This window comes from Thamnophis elegans, chromosome 4 (assembly GCF_009769535.1).
Source record: "Thamnophis elegans isolate rThaEle1 chromosome 4, rThaEle1.pri, whole genome shotgun sequence".
Lineage (NCBI taxonomy): Eukaryota > Metazoa > Chordata > Lepidosauria > Squamata > Colubridae > Thamnophis > Thamnophis elegans.
In genome coordinates, this window is record NC_045544.1 from 24,386,676 (window position 1) to 24,405,206 (window position 18,531).

Genomic DNA, 18,531 nt, shown 5'->3' on the forward strand with positions numbered 1-18,531 from the left:
GAGAGCCTTCTCTGTGGCTGCTCCGGCCCTCTGGAACGACCTCCCTGTAGAGATTCGGACCCTCACCACCCTTCAGGCTTTCCGCAAAGCCGTCAAGACCTGGCTGTTCCGGCAGGCCTGGGGCTGATGAGTTCTCAGCCCCACTCAAATTGTTGTGACTGTTGTGAGTTTTTTTTTTTAAACTGTTCTTTGTAATTTGTTTCTCGTTTTGTTTGTTCTTGTATTGTTCCCTTCCCCTTGGTTTGTTAGCCGCCCTGAGTCCCTCTGGGAATAGGGCGGCATACAAGTTTAATAAACCCTTAAACCCTTATTATGGCTTATTGTTTTTTTTTTATGTTTGTAAGAAACAAACAAGAATCATTTTTCAGGGGGCTAAAATATCGTAAAGATAAATAAAAGAGGTCTATCACATATCTAAAAATGATAAAATAGGTGCATTGGAAAAATATTATGAACTTGAAACCTATTCTCTTCTTTTGTAGCTCAGAGAACATCACAAATACACTTTCAGCTCTGAGTTACATACAATCTCTACTATTAGAATCTTAAATATTGGCAAGAAGAGAATCTCAACTGCATCTGAAGATAGCAGGAGATGAAGGGGAAGCAGTTCTTGCTGCTGACAAGTCATGCTCCAGGAATCACTTTCCTCTACAGGATTACACACTGCTCTGATGTGGCTGACTTGTACATTGTACTAGGCCATACTTCGATTTACTCTGCTTGATTACCATGTTGGGTGAAAAAGTTAAGATGGCAAATGACACTATGCTTTTATACACATCCTCCCTTGCAGACACGCCTGGCTGATTACATGAGTTGAGCTCACCTAATTTGTAAACCCCCTACTATAAATAATAGCTGGATCAACATGTTACTGTATGCTAAAACACCATAGGGAAATATCTTGGTGACCAAAAGTGATTTTAGGGCAGTCATCCTCATCACAATGTGTCTAGTGAGATTCTCAGTCACCCAGGTCATGGTTGTCCCAAAGATTCTTTTTCAAAAGGTAACTGGACATTTTCTTTGGTAACAAGCAGTTTCTTGGATGAGAAGCAAAACGTCTTTCAGGAAAAACAAAATAAAAGTGCCTTTTGAAAACAAACCTTTGGGTCACCACAGAGTGGTTGCTAACCATTGGAGTCTATGGAGATTCTCAGCCATCCAGGTCAGCGATCCGTGGACCACTGGTGGTCCATGAGAAAATTTTGGTGGTCGGCAGAAAAATTATTTGTATTTTTACATTGCACTAAATACTATTAATCTTTAAAAAAATCTTATTAGTGGTCCACGGGATTTAAACATGAATTTATTGGTCCCTGAGGTCTGAAAGGTTGGTGACCCCTGATTCTAGTCATTTTTCAGGAAGCAACTGGACTTTCTGGATTTTCTTTGAAGACATTTTGCTTCACATCCAAGAAGCTTCTTCAGTTAAGAGCTGAAGTCCAGTTGTCTCTTGAAAAAGCACCTTTGGGGCATTGGAGAAAAGAATGCTAAGTACAGGGAGAGCAGAAAAGTCAAACTTAATTCTTGATGAGGATATGGATAACACTGATGTGGTTTTCTTTAAATATGAAAATGTTTTGTTACCATTTAAAAAAAAACATTTTTCTTCAAATTCTATAAATTGTTTTTTTTTAAAAAAAAGCCAGACACAACCCCTTGGTGTAGCCTGCTACTTTTCATCTGAATCTCCCAAGTCCTAACAAGATCAGGTAGCAGGTGTGATTATCTACTGAGTCTCCCGGAGAAAAGGTAAGGTATGCATCCATAGAATAAATAAAAATCCGTTATGGTCCACTGCCAAAGGAGAATTTGCTTTCTGCTTTCAGGTAGATTTTAATATAAGGATCCGGCGGCGGCGGCGGGGGGGGGGGTGGGACACCGAAATACTATGCTTCTTTCCACCTTCCGCTGTCAAAAGGTCTCGGGCCAGTCCTGCCACCCTGCAACAGGCCTTTGAATCCGCCTGCGGCGAGGCTTTAATCCAACCCGCCAGCGGACAAGCAGCCGAGGCAATTCCCGTTTGATCCGCTGTTGTTCCTCTTGCGCTCCGAGCGGGCGTCTTCCAGACTCCTCCTCCTGCAGGTGAATTAGTCGAAAACCTCCCCCGGCTTTTCGCGGTTCCTAACAATGCGTTGTCGCCGCTGCTGCTGCCGCCACCGCCGCCGCTCCTGCGCATTGGAGAAAAGGGGAGCAATACAACTAGGAGTAGGAGGAGGCGGAGGGAGGGAAGGAGAAGAGAGAGGGAGAGAGAGAGAGAGAGAAAGAAAGAGAGGGAGAGATAGAGGAAAAAAGAGAGAAAGGGAGCGAGAGCGGATCTACTCCCTCCTCCTGCCCCTGCAGCAGCAGCATTAACAGCCGCCGGTTAGTGTGCAGGTCAGCGCCGCTTAGCCACAGAAGCCGCGTCCCTTCTCTCGACTGTCCTCGGTCCGTTCGGCCCCCGAGATCAGAAGGAAAGGCCGGACGAGCCCGGCTGCTAACCACGGGACGCTCTTGCTGCTCCCTTCTTGGAGAGGTGAGGCTGGGTGACCGGGACGGATTCCCGCCCGCTCCTCCGAATAGACTTTTCCCGGGGGGGGGGGGCGGGAGGAGATCGCCTTTTCAGCCTCGTGGAAACGGAGGAACGGCTCCCCCATAGAGCGGAGAGGGAGGGGAGGGAGGCAGGACGGAGCTCCGTATAAAAGAGGCCTGGCGGCCGAGCGGCTGCCGCAGCCCCCCAAACGCCGTCATTGCCCCGCCGCCGCATAAGAGAAAAGTCTACTTAGTTCCCTGATTATTAAGCGGGCCGGAGGGGCGGAAAGGCGGGGGGGGGGGAGACGACAAACTTGCCCCTCAACCAATAACGGAAGGTTTTGCCTCGGTTGCCGGGGCAACCTTCAACGGCGCCTGTGGGATACGTTGCCCTGCTTCAGCCCTTCAGTTCGTTTCACAACTGAATTCAGACCCCCCCCCTTTTTTTAAAGCATTGCAGCATTTCTTGGAAGGACTTTTTGGGGCGAGGGGTGGTGGTGGTCTAGGGAAGGATGTCTGGGATGGGGGCCCTTTGGGTGTCTCTTGAGTTGGCATGAATGCTGTTTTGTTGTTCATCGAATACCAAATGGCACTCTTAGAGCCTTGTGGCGGCTTGGAGAAGTTGTCCCCTTAAGTGATTTGCCCAGTTGAGTGGCGGGCAGCATGCATTTGCAGGTTATGCCTTTCCTTGCAGAAGTGATAAATTTGCCCCTGATGCCTTCCATCATCTCAGCAAACCCCCAAACCATTAACCTTAGACTGTCTATTGTAGACCTCACTCATTCCTAAGAGGCCTGTAAGGGGCGTGCATAAGCGCACTAATGTGCCTACCGTCCTTGTCCTAATGTTTCTTTTTATTCATATCCATTTCATGTATCCAAAATCATGTTTCTTCTAATATATGTTATCAAATACATGCTTGATGAAACAAACAAACAAATAAATAATCTCCCCCTGACCTTCGAAAGGAAGGCATCCCACCCTCCACCTTGCAGTTCTGGGGAAAATACTCTGAAGAGAAGGGGCTGCAAGCTGGGGTTTCCAGGACTTGAAGCCGTGGTTTTCTGCTTTTGAGGAAGATCTAAGATGTGGTTTGTGGTCTCAGGCCAGGTGAGTGGAAAGGAAATGCCTTACATCGTTGCCATCTGGAAATGCAGATAACTGTACAGCAGTGGTTCTCAATCTTTTCTTCACCATGGGCCTTTAGGGGCCAAAGATCATGGCCACAGACCACCAAGATGTAACTTAAAATTTAAATCATAACATTTCTTCAAGACTTTGTGTACCCCCAGGGGATTGATAACCACTGCTTTAGGGCCTTTCACGTTGTAAAAAGCCGTATGATAACTTGGGCTATTAGCTACATCCAACCAGTTTGAAGAATAGGCTTGATTTGGCTGTAAATAGAGAAGAATCACATCCATAAAGTATATCCTATTCGTAAAAACTACTTTGTTCCTTCCCCCCTTGTGCAATTCTGGGGCCACTTATACATAATTCTTGGGCTGCTTCCTTTATATCCAAACACGGGTCATATCCAGATATTCTGGACTTTCAGAACATGTTCTTAAAATCTGTGTGAGTGTGTGGGGGGTTTCCCCCTTTTTTCTTTTCCATTTCCCCTTTTCAAAACTTCATTATTGTATTTTTTTCCTGTTAGCTTCATTGATTGATCTGAGATATTCTTGGATGAGGAAACATTCACTGAAAGGCCATTTTGACTGGATTCACATACAGTAATACATTAAACTAAAGTGCAGTTGGCTAATTTGTGTCTCAGTGTGTTGTGAATTGAAGCAAGAGAGTTAATTCAATAGAGCTTGGTTTTGTTAATATGTGCAATCAAAGTCTTTGAGAAGTCAATACATGTTGGCAACGTCTTGGGAGGTATTTATTTACAATGAGCTTTGGTGCAAGAAGTTGGGAGATAACATTTCTTGCTGATCTAGAACTGGGCTTTAGATCTTGGTTGTTGAAACCAGATAAAGAGATTTGCTGCTGCTTTTATATAGTACATTATAGTACTGTACTGTTCAGCAGTCATCTCCTGGGAGATTATGAAAGTTTTCTACAAAAAGTGAGTGAGTTGGGGGGAAACGTTTAAACTTTTGTTTTTAGGAAGAAAGTAGAAAGTCTGCTGGAAAATGTAACAATTATTTATGTAATCCTAAGCAGTTCTTTGACTTGGGTCCAATCGTTATTATCATGCAAGTTATGAAAGCTTTTTAGGGGGAAAGTATAAATACTAGAAGTAAATATATAAATAAACAGAGGTAGGAGAGCAGTTTTGCATCCAGTTAAAATTCTATCTACGGTAATCTGACATCTTGTTTCTAAAGTATGTCAGCCAAATACCATTTGGAAAATTTGCAAGGAGGACAAATAAGAACTCTTTTGCACTAATGTTCATCAGCCTTTATCCCGAGAACCCTGTTGTACTTCGTACTGGAGAAAATGTATAGCCATCACGATTAGTAGCTATTAATAACTTAGTCTCTATGAATAAGCCTAATAATCTTTTAAAGCTGTTCAGCTTTGGCTTTATCACTTGGAATAGTAAATTCCGTGGCTTAAGCATATAAAGGAGTGCTTTCTTTTATTTATCCTGATTTCAAAAGATTTTTATGGATGTTTTGTTCATCTGCTTTCTTCAGAATTTTAATGCTGCTTGTTGCTTCTCCATAACCATATTTAGTTTTTGTTAATAGCTAGTAGTGGAATCTAGTTGTGTAGTATTTTGAAATTTGGAATGTCATGGATGTATAAAGCTCTAAAATTATGGAATAGATGTGGGTTTTGTGAAAGAAACACAACAGGAATGGAGGTTATGGCAAGTTAACATAAATTTTTGTGTTTGGTATTTTCAGATTTTATCCTCCAAGAGAATTGGCCCAACATTTCTGCCACTTGTTTTATTTTGGGGAATAAAGGCTAAGGAGCAAAATGGGTGCCTAGAGCTTTGCAGATTTTACTCCTTACAATTCCAAGCACCTTTCCCCAAAATTTGGGCCTCAGACCCTTTACTTTCACAGCAGGTTCACCCTCAACAGGATTCACAAAATCTTGGCAAGGTCCTTAAGCCAACAGACATTACAAAGCTTTATATTATGGTATTCCTTTGGGTCTATTGTTTATGCAGTTTATGCTTACTGAGGAGAGAGAGGTGTAAAAATGGCAATTCTTCTCCACTTTATCATTGTTATTTCTAGATAAATTTCTCTTGTAAATAAATCCAGAAAATTGTTTACTGACTAGTACTAGTTTGGAAATGCTGACTATTTACCTGTTGCTAGGCTAGTAAAAGAAAGTGACCTATTATTAGCTGTCTACCTTTTGTTTCCATGCTGGTCATGGAAGAATACACTTCCAGTTTCCCTTAGATAATATGAAACCACATAGGTGTTTGGGTAGGGATATAATCAGCCCACTCACTCTTGTCAGCCTGATTATTTACCCATATGGAATTAATGGGACCCATACATTGCCAGTGAAGCTGTTCATTTCAAGGTAAATGAAATATCTGACCTTTCCAACTGTATTTTCCTTTACCTTGAGAGTCATCAGCCTCTAGTGTAGAGCATATTTTCATTCTATTTTCAGTGTGATGAGAAATTCTTGAGGAAAAAATAAACAATACTGTATATACTCGAGTATAAGCCTAGTTTTTCAGCCCACTTTTTGGGCTAAAAAAAGCCGCCTCGGCTTATACTCGAGTCAGTGAAAAATTTGCCCGAAATGGAGGAGAAAAAGGGGCGGGGCCATGCCGCTGGGTGACACTCGTGAATGGCCCGGCGCCCCTGTGAGTTTCCCCTCCCTCTGTGTCAGTTTGCCGCGCAGCGCGCACCGCACCATCCCCCCTCCTCACGTTCTAATGTAATGCAGGGCTGTCTTACGATTCCCCTTCCTCCCCCTCCTGCCGCTCTGCAACGATGTCCCACCTCCTCCTTGTTATGGCAAGCAGCCACATAGCGATGTCCCACCTCCTCTGGTACAGTGATCCAATGATAGGAATCACTGTGCCGTGTGTCATAGGAGGCGGGACATCGCTCCCGCGGCTGCACGGGACATCATCATCACAGCGGGACATCAGCATCATGAGGTGAGTGAAGTATTTCATTGAATACACCGCTAGTTTACTGTTTTTCTTTGAAATAAATATTCAAAAACATTATTGGTATCTATTTTTATTTTTGAAATTTACTGGTAGCTGCTGCATTTCCCACCCTAGGCTTATACTCGAGTCAATAACTTTTCCAGTTTTTTGTGGTAAAATTAGGTGCCTCGGCTTATATTCGGGTCGGCCTATACTCGAGTATATACGGTAATCATCTAGAAGCAGTCCTCCTCCAAGGATTAGAGTCGCTGAAAATTTATGTTCCAGTCTTATTGTGGCATTGTGCTTCTAAAGAATACCATGGTTGGTATCCAGATCGGTTGACCTTCTTTTGCCTCTTAATGAATTACCTGCAATAGTTTTAAGTGCTAAAGCCAGACCAAAATCCTGGCTCAAATTTCTGCTCTGCTGAATTTAGTTGTTTTGTGTACTGAAATATAAACTCAACTTTTTTCTTTTTGTTTTGATATTTATTTCGCTTTTATTTAAAAAAATGAAGCAATTGGGTTTTTTAAATTAGGCTATAGTATTTGGGAAAAGATTGGAGGTGGTTTCTATCAAGATAATAAGAAACCTGAAGGAGGACTCTAGGAATTGAGGGGACCATACCTTGGTTTACCCCTCTCATTCCAGAAAGCTAGTAAGACTTGATAGGAAATATTTTCATATTGTTCATATTAGTAGACTAATAGTATTGGTTTCTCAATTTTATTCTCATTAGCCTTTATAGAAGATATATTTGGCAAGAACGGGAATTAAAGATGTCTTCTTAACAAGAATAAATTACAAAGCAATTTACTCCATATTCCTAATTTATCCTAATGTCATGACCGTGATATCAGCGAGACGTGCATAAATGGTGATTTGGTATTTCTGCCTGAAAGCAGCACATATTTTTGTCTGATTCTGTATGATGCTTGTTTTATTGATTGATTTTAGTTTTACTTATTAGTATTTCTAGCTGCTCTTCTATCTGCTAAGTATACTGTATATCGAAAAATCAGAGGATTAAAAATCACATAGCAATAGCAATAGCAATAGCAGTAGACTTATATACCGCTTCATAGGCCTTTCAGGCCTCTCTAAGCGGTTTACAGAGAGTCAGCATATTGCCCCCAACAATCTGGGTCCTCATTTTACCCACCTCGGAAGGATGGAAGGCTGAGTCAACCCTGAGCCGGTGAGATTTGAACCGCTGAACTGCTGATCTAGCAGTAGCCTGCAGTGCTGCATTTAACCACTGCGCCACCTTGGCTCTTCTGTTACATAGTGTAACAGTAATAAACAATATACATTTCAGTACAGTAGTACTAATGTACCAATGGTGGGATTCAATTTTTTTTACCACCGGTTCTGTGGGCATGGCATTACTTGGTGGGCGTGGCTTGGTGGGCATGGCAGGGGAAGGGTACTGTAAAATATCCATTGCCACCCCACTCCAGGGGAAGGTTACTGCAAAATCCCCATTCCCTCTGAATAAGCTGGGACTTGGGAGGCAGAGAATAGATGGGGGTGGGGCCAGACAGAGGTGGTATTTACCGGTTCTCCAAACTATTCAAATTTTCCGTTACCGGTTCTCTATAACTATTCAGAACCTGCTGAATACTAATGATCAAGGGAGATACCAAAATTTAACGTTCCCCAATGCTCTCTCCTAAGGCCATTTTTTACTTCAAAATTGTTATTTGAAAGTTAGGAAGGTAGGTAAAAATAATGTTTCTTTAATCTTTCAATTCTTATTTAGCATTATATACAAATAATGCAGAAATGATCCTGCTACATTCATGTTTCCACATTTGAAAACCATGTGTGTCTGTAATCTGTTACATGTATTTCTATATTTCTGAAAATTATACTGGAATTGCTCCCGTTTTATAGGAATTCCTAACATTTGCAATTAAAGTTAATATCCTTATTACCTCTGAAACATTTTCAATTATGGTCTGCTTCATATGGAATCAATGTGAATAAACTCTTTGCTGATATGTGCAAAAGTAAACCATAAATTCTCTATATAAACCAGAATAAACAGAAGGGATTCAGATAACATTAAACCACAAGCATTATACGCTGTGACATATAAATCGAGTCAGTTTGATTGGTACACTTTATGATAAAATGCAATTATTTTAGTATTATATTAGTTTCTTTCCAGCCTCCATAATTAATTTTTTCTATTATTTTGCCTGTATTACTTTAATGAACAACATAATTCAAGAAAAGGATAATAAAATCGTTTTAACATTATGTATTTTTTCTTTCACAAATAATAGAATACTATTATCATAGTATTAATATACCGTAGGTCTAAATGATTTTGAAACTCTGGAATCTTTATGTATTGCTTCACAGATTCTGCTGTTATTTCATAAAATTGTAGCTTTAATCTGGTCATAATGTTCTTCCTGGAGTGGAATGTACTTTTCAAGTCAGTATCTTCTTTCCAAGTCGTTGTTGCTCACTGCTGTGCAATAGATCAAAGCAGCTGGAATCAAATTTCCTATTCAGCAATGTCTACATTTATTAAGGCAATAATTGCTGGTTCAAGTGATGCTACCAATGGTAAATATGAGAACGTATCCCTGAAAATATTATCCCTGTGAATGTCCAGGTTTCTAAAAAGCCAGCATGTAGGACAAAAAGCTGGTTTTCAGAGAGAAATGGTTGCGCTCTGCTTTCTTGTATAATGTTTTAGTAGAATATTCTAGCCAATAAAATCTAAAGCTGGTGGAGTAATGGGTGGAGAACCATAAAACTATTGAATAAATGGATAGAGTAGCCATGTTTCCAGGCAACCAATTCTGTGTAGAAAAAAAATCAAGGTCATACAAGCTTCTTTATACTGTATCAAGCGAGTCTTCTGATTCATCTAGCTTAAGGTTGCCTTTGTCGAAGAGATTTCCCTATGTTTTTAATAGGAATTTTTCTAATTGTATCTGGAGAAGCTAGAGATTACATCGAAAGTGGATGATCTCCTCCTTTGCTGTGAGTCTTTGCTGTGCTCTCTTTTTTGCCAACTCCAATTAGAGAGGGATCTATACCTGTAGTAAATATTGAAGCATAATACAAAAAGCAGCAAAAGTTGCACTCATAAGGGTGGATACACAGGTTGAATACTGGAATTATTTATGATCTTATACTGAATTTGTACATCCTCCTTCAGATACATCTAACAAATTCAGATTATTTTTGAAAACAGCTAAGTACTTGCTGAGCCTTTTATCATATGGTATACCTAACTTTAAGATAAAGTTCAGTCCAGCTAGTGAATATTTCTCTTAAGTATCCATCAGGGGTGGATTCTGGCAGTCACTACTGCCGGTTCACTCATGGGCACGCCATGTGTGCTTGATGCTCACTGCATGTACATGCACAGTACAATAAAAATTGTTCTACGCATGCGCAGAGCAAAAAACAAGATGGTGGTGCTTATGGAGAACTGATTCAGGGGCGTGAGAGGCTGGGTCGCTGTTGGTTCCAGTGACCAGGCCGCCGAACCACTACCAGTTCGGCCGAACCAGTCCGAACCGGTAGGAACCCACCACTGGTATCCAGGTTGTTTTCTTGGTTTAGACTATTTCCACCATTCTTTGTTTTGGGAATGTTTTTAGACTCCTCAGTTAGTCTACTAAGAGCCATGGTGGCGCAATGGTTGGAGTGCAGTACTGCAGGCTACTTCTGATGACTGGCGGCTGGCTGCAATTTGGCAGTTTGAGTCTCACCGACTCAAGCTTGACTCAGCCTTTCTTCCTTCGAGGTCAGTAACATGAGGGTCCAGATTGTTGGGGGCAATATGCTGATTGTGTAAACCACTTAGAGAGGGCTGTAAAGCACTGTGAAGCGCTATGTAAGTCTGAATGCTATTGCTATCGCTACTAGCCTAGTATAACCTGCCAGTTACCAGGTATGACCCTGTTTAATTGCCTTAGCCCAGATCATTTCAGCCAAGAGCTCTTAGCTGTAGTCTTCTTATCCACAAATTGTTTGATTTCTTTCATATATATATATGTGTGTGTGTGTGTGTGTGTGTGTGTGTGTGTGTGTGTGTGTGTATATATATATATATATATATATATATATATATATATATATATATATATATATATATATATATATATAATATTTATGCTGATAAATAAATAAAGGGAGACTAGTATAGATCTATTTCAAGCTATTTAGCTCTCATCAGCTAGCCATACCCTATGTTGGGAATCGAACCTGTGCTCTATTGCCTCTCAGGCAGATGTGTTAACCATTGAGCTACAAGGCTCGACTCCTTATCAGCCAGCCAGGGTGAGAGGTATATATTTAAAGTCACAACCCCTGGCATGCCCAAATATGGGAGGAAGGTCACACTTCCACTCTCTGTCTTCGGCTCGTCACAAGAGACCATCCAGACAGAAACCCAATATTTTTTACTGTTGCCTTTTTTGTTACATTTGTTATATTTATGCTGATAAATAAATAAAGGGAGACTAGTATAGATCTATTTCAAGCTATTTAGCTCTCATCAGCTAGCCATACCCTATGTTGGGAATCGAACCTGTGCTCTATTGCCTCTCAGGCAGATGTGTTAACCATTGAGCTACAAGGCTCGACTCCTTAATTTTCAAAACAACACAACACAAAGAATCCTCCTTTTTTACATACTGTAGAAAGTGTATCAGTTGGTTAAAAAAAAACTTCCGTGCATCTCTTCCACAGTCATCAATCATAATTCATATTAACTCAAGTATTTTAACTCAGATATTTATACATATTACCATCATCATACCTCCCTTTTCATTTGACTACAATTGTTTAAATGTCCTTCATCATAAAATATATCAAGATTTAAAACATAACCACATACTGGCATTTCATTTGATATTTCTAAAATCCTCCAATAACACTGAATCCTTATGGCTTAGTCTAGCTAAACATCCATATCTAGTAACAAAAATTTCTAATCCTCCTTACCAAATCACTGTTTACAATTTTCATCCAGTTTCCTTATGCTGTACCCATACATTTTCCTTTGTATCATTATCCCTCCTTTATTTAACTGTATCCTGTATCGTAACATTTCCCCCCCCAATAAAATTTAACTAAATTTAACTTAGTTCTTTTTTATTAGCCTTTATATATAACCAAAAAGATTTCTAATCTTCCTTTCATGGGTACCATTCAAATATTCATATCAAATTATTACTTATCATAACAATACATATGTATATAGTATTATCATTATCAATTATTTATTTGACTATATTGTCACTAAATTTCACTAAGTTTAACTAGTTTTAAATTATGCACTTCCATCTATCAACCTGTATCTTTCCAGTAGCAAAACAGTCTCATGTCTTCTGCCATTTGTGGTATCAGTCCTCTAATCATCTCCTTAATCAAATTTGTATGGACTCCTCTTAGCAACTCATTGCTTATTAAGTCTCTCATGTAATTTCGATGTCCTTCTTCTGTTTCCTTAATCAGCTTATCTTTAATTGTCAGTGGTGTTATCCATGATGTTGCTAATAAAATTTCTCTCTTTAAATCCATACATTCTTTTGTTTTTTCTTCTGTATCTTACCATCTGGGGTAGAGCTCCCCTCCATTTAATTCCTCTTTCAGTGTTCCACTCTTTCCATTTCCAGACACAAACCAATCACCAAAGATATCAGCGGATTTAATTACTTTATGGTCATTTTCCTCTTCTGTTTTTAGGACTCTAACCTCCACTTTTTCCACTTGATAAACATCTCCAACTTCTTCATCATATTTTACTGTTAGGTGCTCTAGGTTTTCCAACTTCTTCTCCATTCTCTCAAATGTATTTGATAATTTCTGAATTTCTAACAATATATTTTGCAGGCTTAAAATTTCTTTCTGCTGTTGAAGTTGTGCCATTATCTCCAGCTGACAAACACTGCTGCTCTGGCTTAGAAGGTTTTTACAATATTAAGCATAAATTCACAATAAGGTCTTATTTTCACTTTTCTCTGGTTAAAGATATACTTCAAAGGAACATCTGTATGCTTTTCTTCTTCTCACTCTCTATAAACAAACAGTGAGACCTTGAAGTGCCAAGCCAGAATAATCAGGAAAGTAAGAGTGTTTTGTTTCTAATACACATACCTCCAGCCTCCGAGCAGCAGCGTTTTTCTTTCCCTCTGTTGTAACAATTTTCTTTGTTTCCTTTTGTATCTTTTTTATATTCCAAGTTAAACAAAAGTCAAATTCTTGAATGAGTTAGAGAAGAAAAGGGAAAAAACACCCACAGTAGTGAAGAAGTAGAATTTTAGTCCATAGGTTACAAAGAATAATAATTAAAAAAAAACAGAAGAAGAAAACTTAATCTATTCATTTTAAAAGGCTTGCATAAATTCCATTCATGAACATAGCATTTAAAAAGCAAGATAACCCACTGTCCAAAACCATTCAAAGCTTAATTCCGCCGCTTATTTCTTCTGTTTTCAAATTTAAATTAACTTTAAGTTTTTTATAGGCAGCCTCTTTTAAAACGGCAAAATTTCCTCACCAGCTGGAAACACTTTCTCTTTCCATATACTTCCGTTTTGGAGCCACCCCAACTTCATCAGCCTAATGGCTGGATTTTTTGTCGCCGGCTTGAAGAACTTCTCTTGGATCCATCAGGGACTTTGCGATGTTCCTGAGATCAGCAAGATGTATTCTTCCTGTTCACTGCGGGACAGTTTAGGTCCTACTGGACCACCCAGTGCCAAAGTATCAGCTGCTGTCTCGGAGCATCGAGACTGCACGTCCATATCGTCGCAATGTTGGCTCCTGTTCCCACAAATTGTTTGATTTCTATTCATGTTGAATCATCTATCTTCTTCAAATATCATTTTCCTTGAAAGATCTAAATGTTGTTCCATATTCAGCTATTAACATGAAAGACTTTTGAGGCTTTGTAAACCCATCAAAATATTGGGCTACATCTATATGAGAACTGAAAGATTAACATTAAACATGAAAGCTAATAAAATGTGTAAATTTGCTCTGTTAAAGAGTTGCACTAGAAAAAATGGAGTCAGTTTTTGTAATGTAATGTAATCACCTGCATTTATGGCAATTGATCCTATAGTGGACCATTTGTGTGTATTCTGCATTCCTATAATTATTCATAGAGCTAACAAAATATGTGATGTTCATTGTGTTCATCATGAGAAAGATGATAAAGGATGGGTTTTGAAAATGTTTTATCGTGTAGTAAATGAGTGCTGATTTATGCCTTGAATCTCTGCATGGAATTTCTAGAGATGATGTTTTCTTTGATGAGGAAAGAGATGTGTTCTGGAATGTGCAAAAATAAGATTGCATTACCTTCACAGCGAACTTTAAAAATAACATGTGCAGATGTGTATTTTGATTAGTAAGAGTCATAGGGGAACAATTAGTGGTAAACTTGCATCATCCTTCTCTGGTTCTATTTCACATTCTTGTTGTCTTGGCAGATAGGATACAAGTATCAGTCAATGGAAAACCTCTTTAATTGTATTTCCACTGCTGCTTGAATTTTTCATGCTGAAGTAACAGGGTTAAGATATGAAGTGGAATAAGGGTGGAATTAATGAAACTCAAGGGACTGTGGACTGTTTTTTGATGGAATTAAAATAATGCTATTTTTTCTGTAATTTTTGTATTGTTGCTTTGTGGGATATTCTTAATGACTCAGTCATGAAGTTGAATATTGTGGTATAAGCATCATAACTTTTTGTGCCCCATAAAGAATTCAAGAATGTATTGTCTGAATTAGTTTGTAGGAGCTTCAGCAGAAAAGATTCATTCAGGATATGGCTCAAAATATGTATACTGTGCTGAACTGATTTAAATTTTTGGATTTTAATTAAAGAAAAGTAAACAGTTCTTAGAGAGTCCAGAATTTTGTCTTACAATTGGAAAATAGGAAAATAGGCTACTTTCTACATCCAATCTTTATATTCAATTTGCAATTTCCAAAAAGTATACTTGTAACTTGATACTAAATATTGGCAGGTAATATCTCCTATTGGGCATTGATACTGGCATTAACTATTCAGCATGAATTTTTAGCCTAATTACTTTTTGTAGTGATTTGCAGTATTCTCTGCAACGGAGAGAACAGAAAGTCATTTTAATTCTAACTCAGTTTTTTCTTTCTTTTCAGTTGGAATGTGTAGTGCATTTCTGTAAATTATTAAGAAGTAAGGGATTCCAAACAGTAAAGCTGAAGGATGCCATCTGAAGTGTGCCTCAGGTATAGTTCACAGTATCTGCCTCAGCCAATTTTCATTTTATCTGTGTTCATGTTACCCAAAGGATGACAGTACCACCCTCTGCAAGCACGGATACCCCATCAAGATTACCCTGTCAACAAAGGTTTGTTTTTGTAATGTGGTAGTCTCCCTTGAATTTTCATGAGAACTTTTCTCACAGAAAATCTGGATGCAAAAAAAATGTTTGTTCTTTTCATGGGTTTGTCAGCTCGTTTACATGTTGTGCATTCCAGCCTAAAATAAGAACTTGTAAATCGGGGGGGAGGGGGGGGGAGAGAGAAAGGAAGAGAATAGTATTGTGGTCATCCTCATAGAGCAGTCCTCAAAATTATTTTTTTAAAAAACATATAAAAGCTAAAGTACAAAGAATAATAAGATATTTTACTCCTCCAAATTTCATTCAATTACTGTAATACAAATATTTTCCCCAGCTGATTGGACTATTTGTGGTGTTTACATATTGCAAGTGTGATTCTAATTATGCATGGTAAAAAGAAATGTGAACTTTGTATTCTGCACTTCTTTAGGTCTAAAAATGTGTCCAAAACTCTAGAACAAACGATTAAGCACAAGAAATTGGCTTGGATTTAAATGTTTGGGACATTTTAGACATGCAAGTTTAATAAATTACCATATTATTATGCTTAAACATTTAACATGGTTCATTGCATTGACATTTAACGTAAGTTAGTAGGCAAAAAAGCAACTTTATTTAAAAGCAAATTCTAAAATTAGTTTTGAGTTGTGTTTCTTAATTTCTTTGTCTTTCCTTCAGATGTATTGAGACTTTAAAGCCAGAATTCCAGCTGAACTATCACTAACACGTTTTATTTAAAGATGAAAACTTTTGTGCGCTTTAGCCCATTTTATCAGAGCTGCATTTAATGAAAAAGCAAGCTTTCTAATGATTTTATTTAAGTTGGCAAGCTATCACCAGATTAATGTTTTGCTTCCACAGACCAAATGGCTCTCCTCCTTCAAAATCCCAGCCTGTATTCCCAAGGGCTACAGTGCCTGGGATTTCTGGGAGATACAGGTATAGACATGTTTTATCATCATGAAAGAGTATCACAGTCCTGTAGGAATGGCTGACCCTGAGAAATGCAAAATGCAGTTCTAGTAATACTATCCCTTTATTCTGTAGTTCATTTTTCTTTGTGATTTGTTAAAAACTTTTTCTAGTGTGTGTTTATTTTTGTTGCAGCAAAAAGTGTTGACAGGAACTGGTAGTGATACATAAATTATCTGAAGGAATCAGTGCTATATTTAGTAAGACATTTCAGTGCTTCAGTACTGCCACTTAGCCTTCTCAAAAACTGCATTATATAAAGTTGAACATTTCCAGAGTGTTGGAAAGAATAGTATGTATTACCATTTCTAGTGGCAATGACAATTTAATTACTTATATTCAGGAAAATTGGAGGAAATTGCATGCTATTGGTTGACATTGTACAATTCTTACACAACATAAGAATTGCAGTTCAGTTAATGTGAGCCTAGGAATGATAATTTATGTATGGCACACTGTGTATGTTTAGAATAGCATTATTTGGTAAAGAAGGAGGAGATATATTTTTGTCTAATAGACTACAGTAATATTTCTGACAGACCATAATATTGCAGATCTGTTGATTCTGTGCAGAAATAGGAAAAAAATACTGGATTTTTAATTGCCAGAAATAATAATAATACCGATAGCAATAATTGAAGTTGAAGATTATGGCATAAACAGATTGTGATGGTCCCAGTGGTTATTGACACAAAACGTTTTATATGACACTTAGAAAATCTGCGCATTGACAAAATTTCCATCTGTCAATTGCAAAAGGTCACAATATTTGGATCCACGAATACATTACACCAATAAATTATGACATCCTAGGTTCTTGGAAAGAACTTGATGTGTATAAAGGCCCTCACGAGCTAATGAAGTGGCAGCTGTGATTTCACACATTGTGTATATAATAACAATAAAACATCTCCCTACTCCAGGTCCTTGGGAAGGGCTTGACAGGTGGGCAGAAATATCATATCCAATCTAAACATCTGATTGACTGTGTCTCCAGCCATAATATTGAATTTCTGTCCAATTTCCCTTTACAAGGAATTCTCAGGAACTTTTTTCTCTGAAAAAAGATTGTATAGATACATCTTTAGATAGATTATATATGTGGTGATTAAAAAATCAGATAATTTAAAGCACATGGGTATATTCCATAGATTTTATTTTGATTCTCATGGTCCTAATTTTCCCTCTTTCGCAGTATTCAAGATATGCTGACTGGTCAGAGACTTTGCCAATCCAGTTCTCACAATGATGCTGTCCTGGCAGCTCTGAACCAACAAAGAAATGATGGGATACTCTGTGATATAACTCTAATTGCTGAAGAACAGAAATTCCCAGCTCATAAGGCTGTGCTAGCAGCATGCAGTGACTATTTCAGAGTAAGTTAATATGTTTGTATAGTATATGCACAGTATAGTTATATTTTTATGTAATTGTATTTTTCTAGGTTATTATGATAAATGTAAATTCCTTTTCCTTTTAAATTTTGGACACAGTAGTGATAATCAGTGTGAAAAAAATATTTTTCAAGTACTGTTATGCACATACATTTCTGGGAGTGTATATATGTACATATATAGATTCTGTGTGGTGCATCTAGTCCTTGGAAGGGAAGGCTGGCATAAGATTCTCTTTCTATATGTAAAATATGTACAGATAGTTCTTGAATTACGAACATTCATCTAACAACCATTCAAAATTATGATGACACTGAAAAAAGAGACCAGTCTTTGTACTTATGACCTTCATGTAGTCCCTGGGTCACATGATCAAAAGTCAGATGTTTGGCAACCGGCATGCATTTATAACAATTGTAGTGTCCCAATGTCACATTAGTGTCATTTGTGACCTTCTCAGGGCCTTCTGACAAACATGATTTTAATGACTCACTTAATAACCATCTTGTTTAATCACTAGTTCCAGTCCCAATTGAGGTTGTAAGTTAAGGACTTTCTGTATAGTTAAACTAGATTTTTCTGTGCTCATAAATAAGCAGTTTATGGTGGAAAGTTTATCTTGAAGATCACTTTCAAGTTAACTGTGTAATTGATCACACTAGATGAGTGTAATGATAGGTTTTTTCACTATTTCTGTTATTTTTTAGTTACGTTATTGAGTTTAAAGTTTGCTTTTTTAATGCATCTAAGTTAGATAGATAGCTATAATTTAATTCAAATATATATATATATATATATATATATATATATATATATATATATATATACACACACACACACATATATATGTATTGTATATGTATTGTATACGTATGTATGTCTTTATGTATATATATGTATACACACACACACACACACACACACACACATATGTAGGTCTTGGCGTATTTGGGTCTTTTCCCATGTAAGATTGACAGTATCTTGGCGACGTTTCGACGAGGTCCCACTTGCCATCTTCAGGCTGGTGCCTTTGGCTTCGTGCTTGTGCGAGCAAAGCGTGTTCAGAGCTGTCGTCTATTGGTGTGTTTGTGTGGAGTGCTGGCTTTGTTGTTGTAAGTGGATTGGTTGGCTGTGTTGTAACATCTTGATTAGTTGATGGAATTGATGTTTGCAGATTAGTCG

General features: G+C 38.2%; 1 protein-coding gene across 1 annotated transcript in view; it reads left to right on the plus strand.

The window, feature by feature from the left end:
* The first annotated feature begins 2,263 nt into the window (after positions 1-2,263).
* The window catches only part of LOC116507243 (kelch-like protein 32), a 40,298-nt gene continuing 24,030 nt past the window's right edge, over positions 2,264-18,531 (plus strand). The window contains exons 1-3 of the mRNA XM_032215266.1: positions 2,264-2,521; positions 14,778-14,867; positions 17,151-17,331. Of these exons, the coding sequence (XP_032071157.1) occupies positions 14,845-14,867; positions 17,151-17,331 (204 nt within the window). The 5' untranslated portion in view covers positions 2,264-2,521; positions 14,778-14,844. The remainder of the gene's footprint in view (positions 2,522-14,777; positions 14,868-17,150; positions 17,332-18,531) is intronic.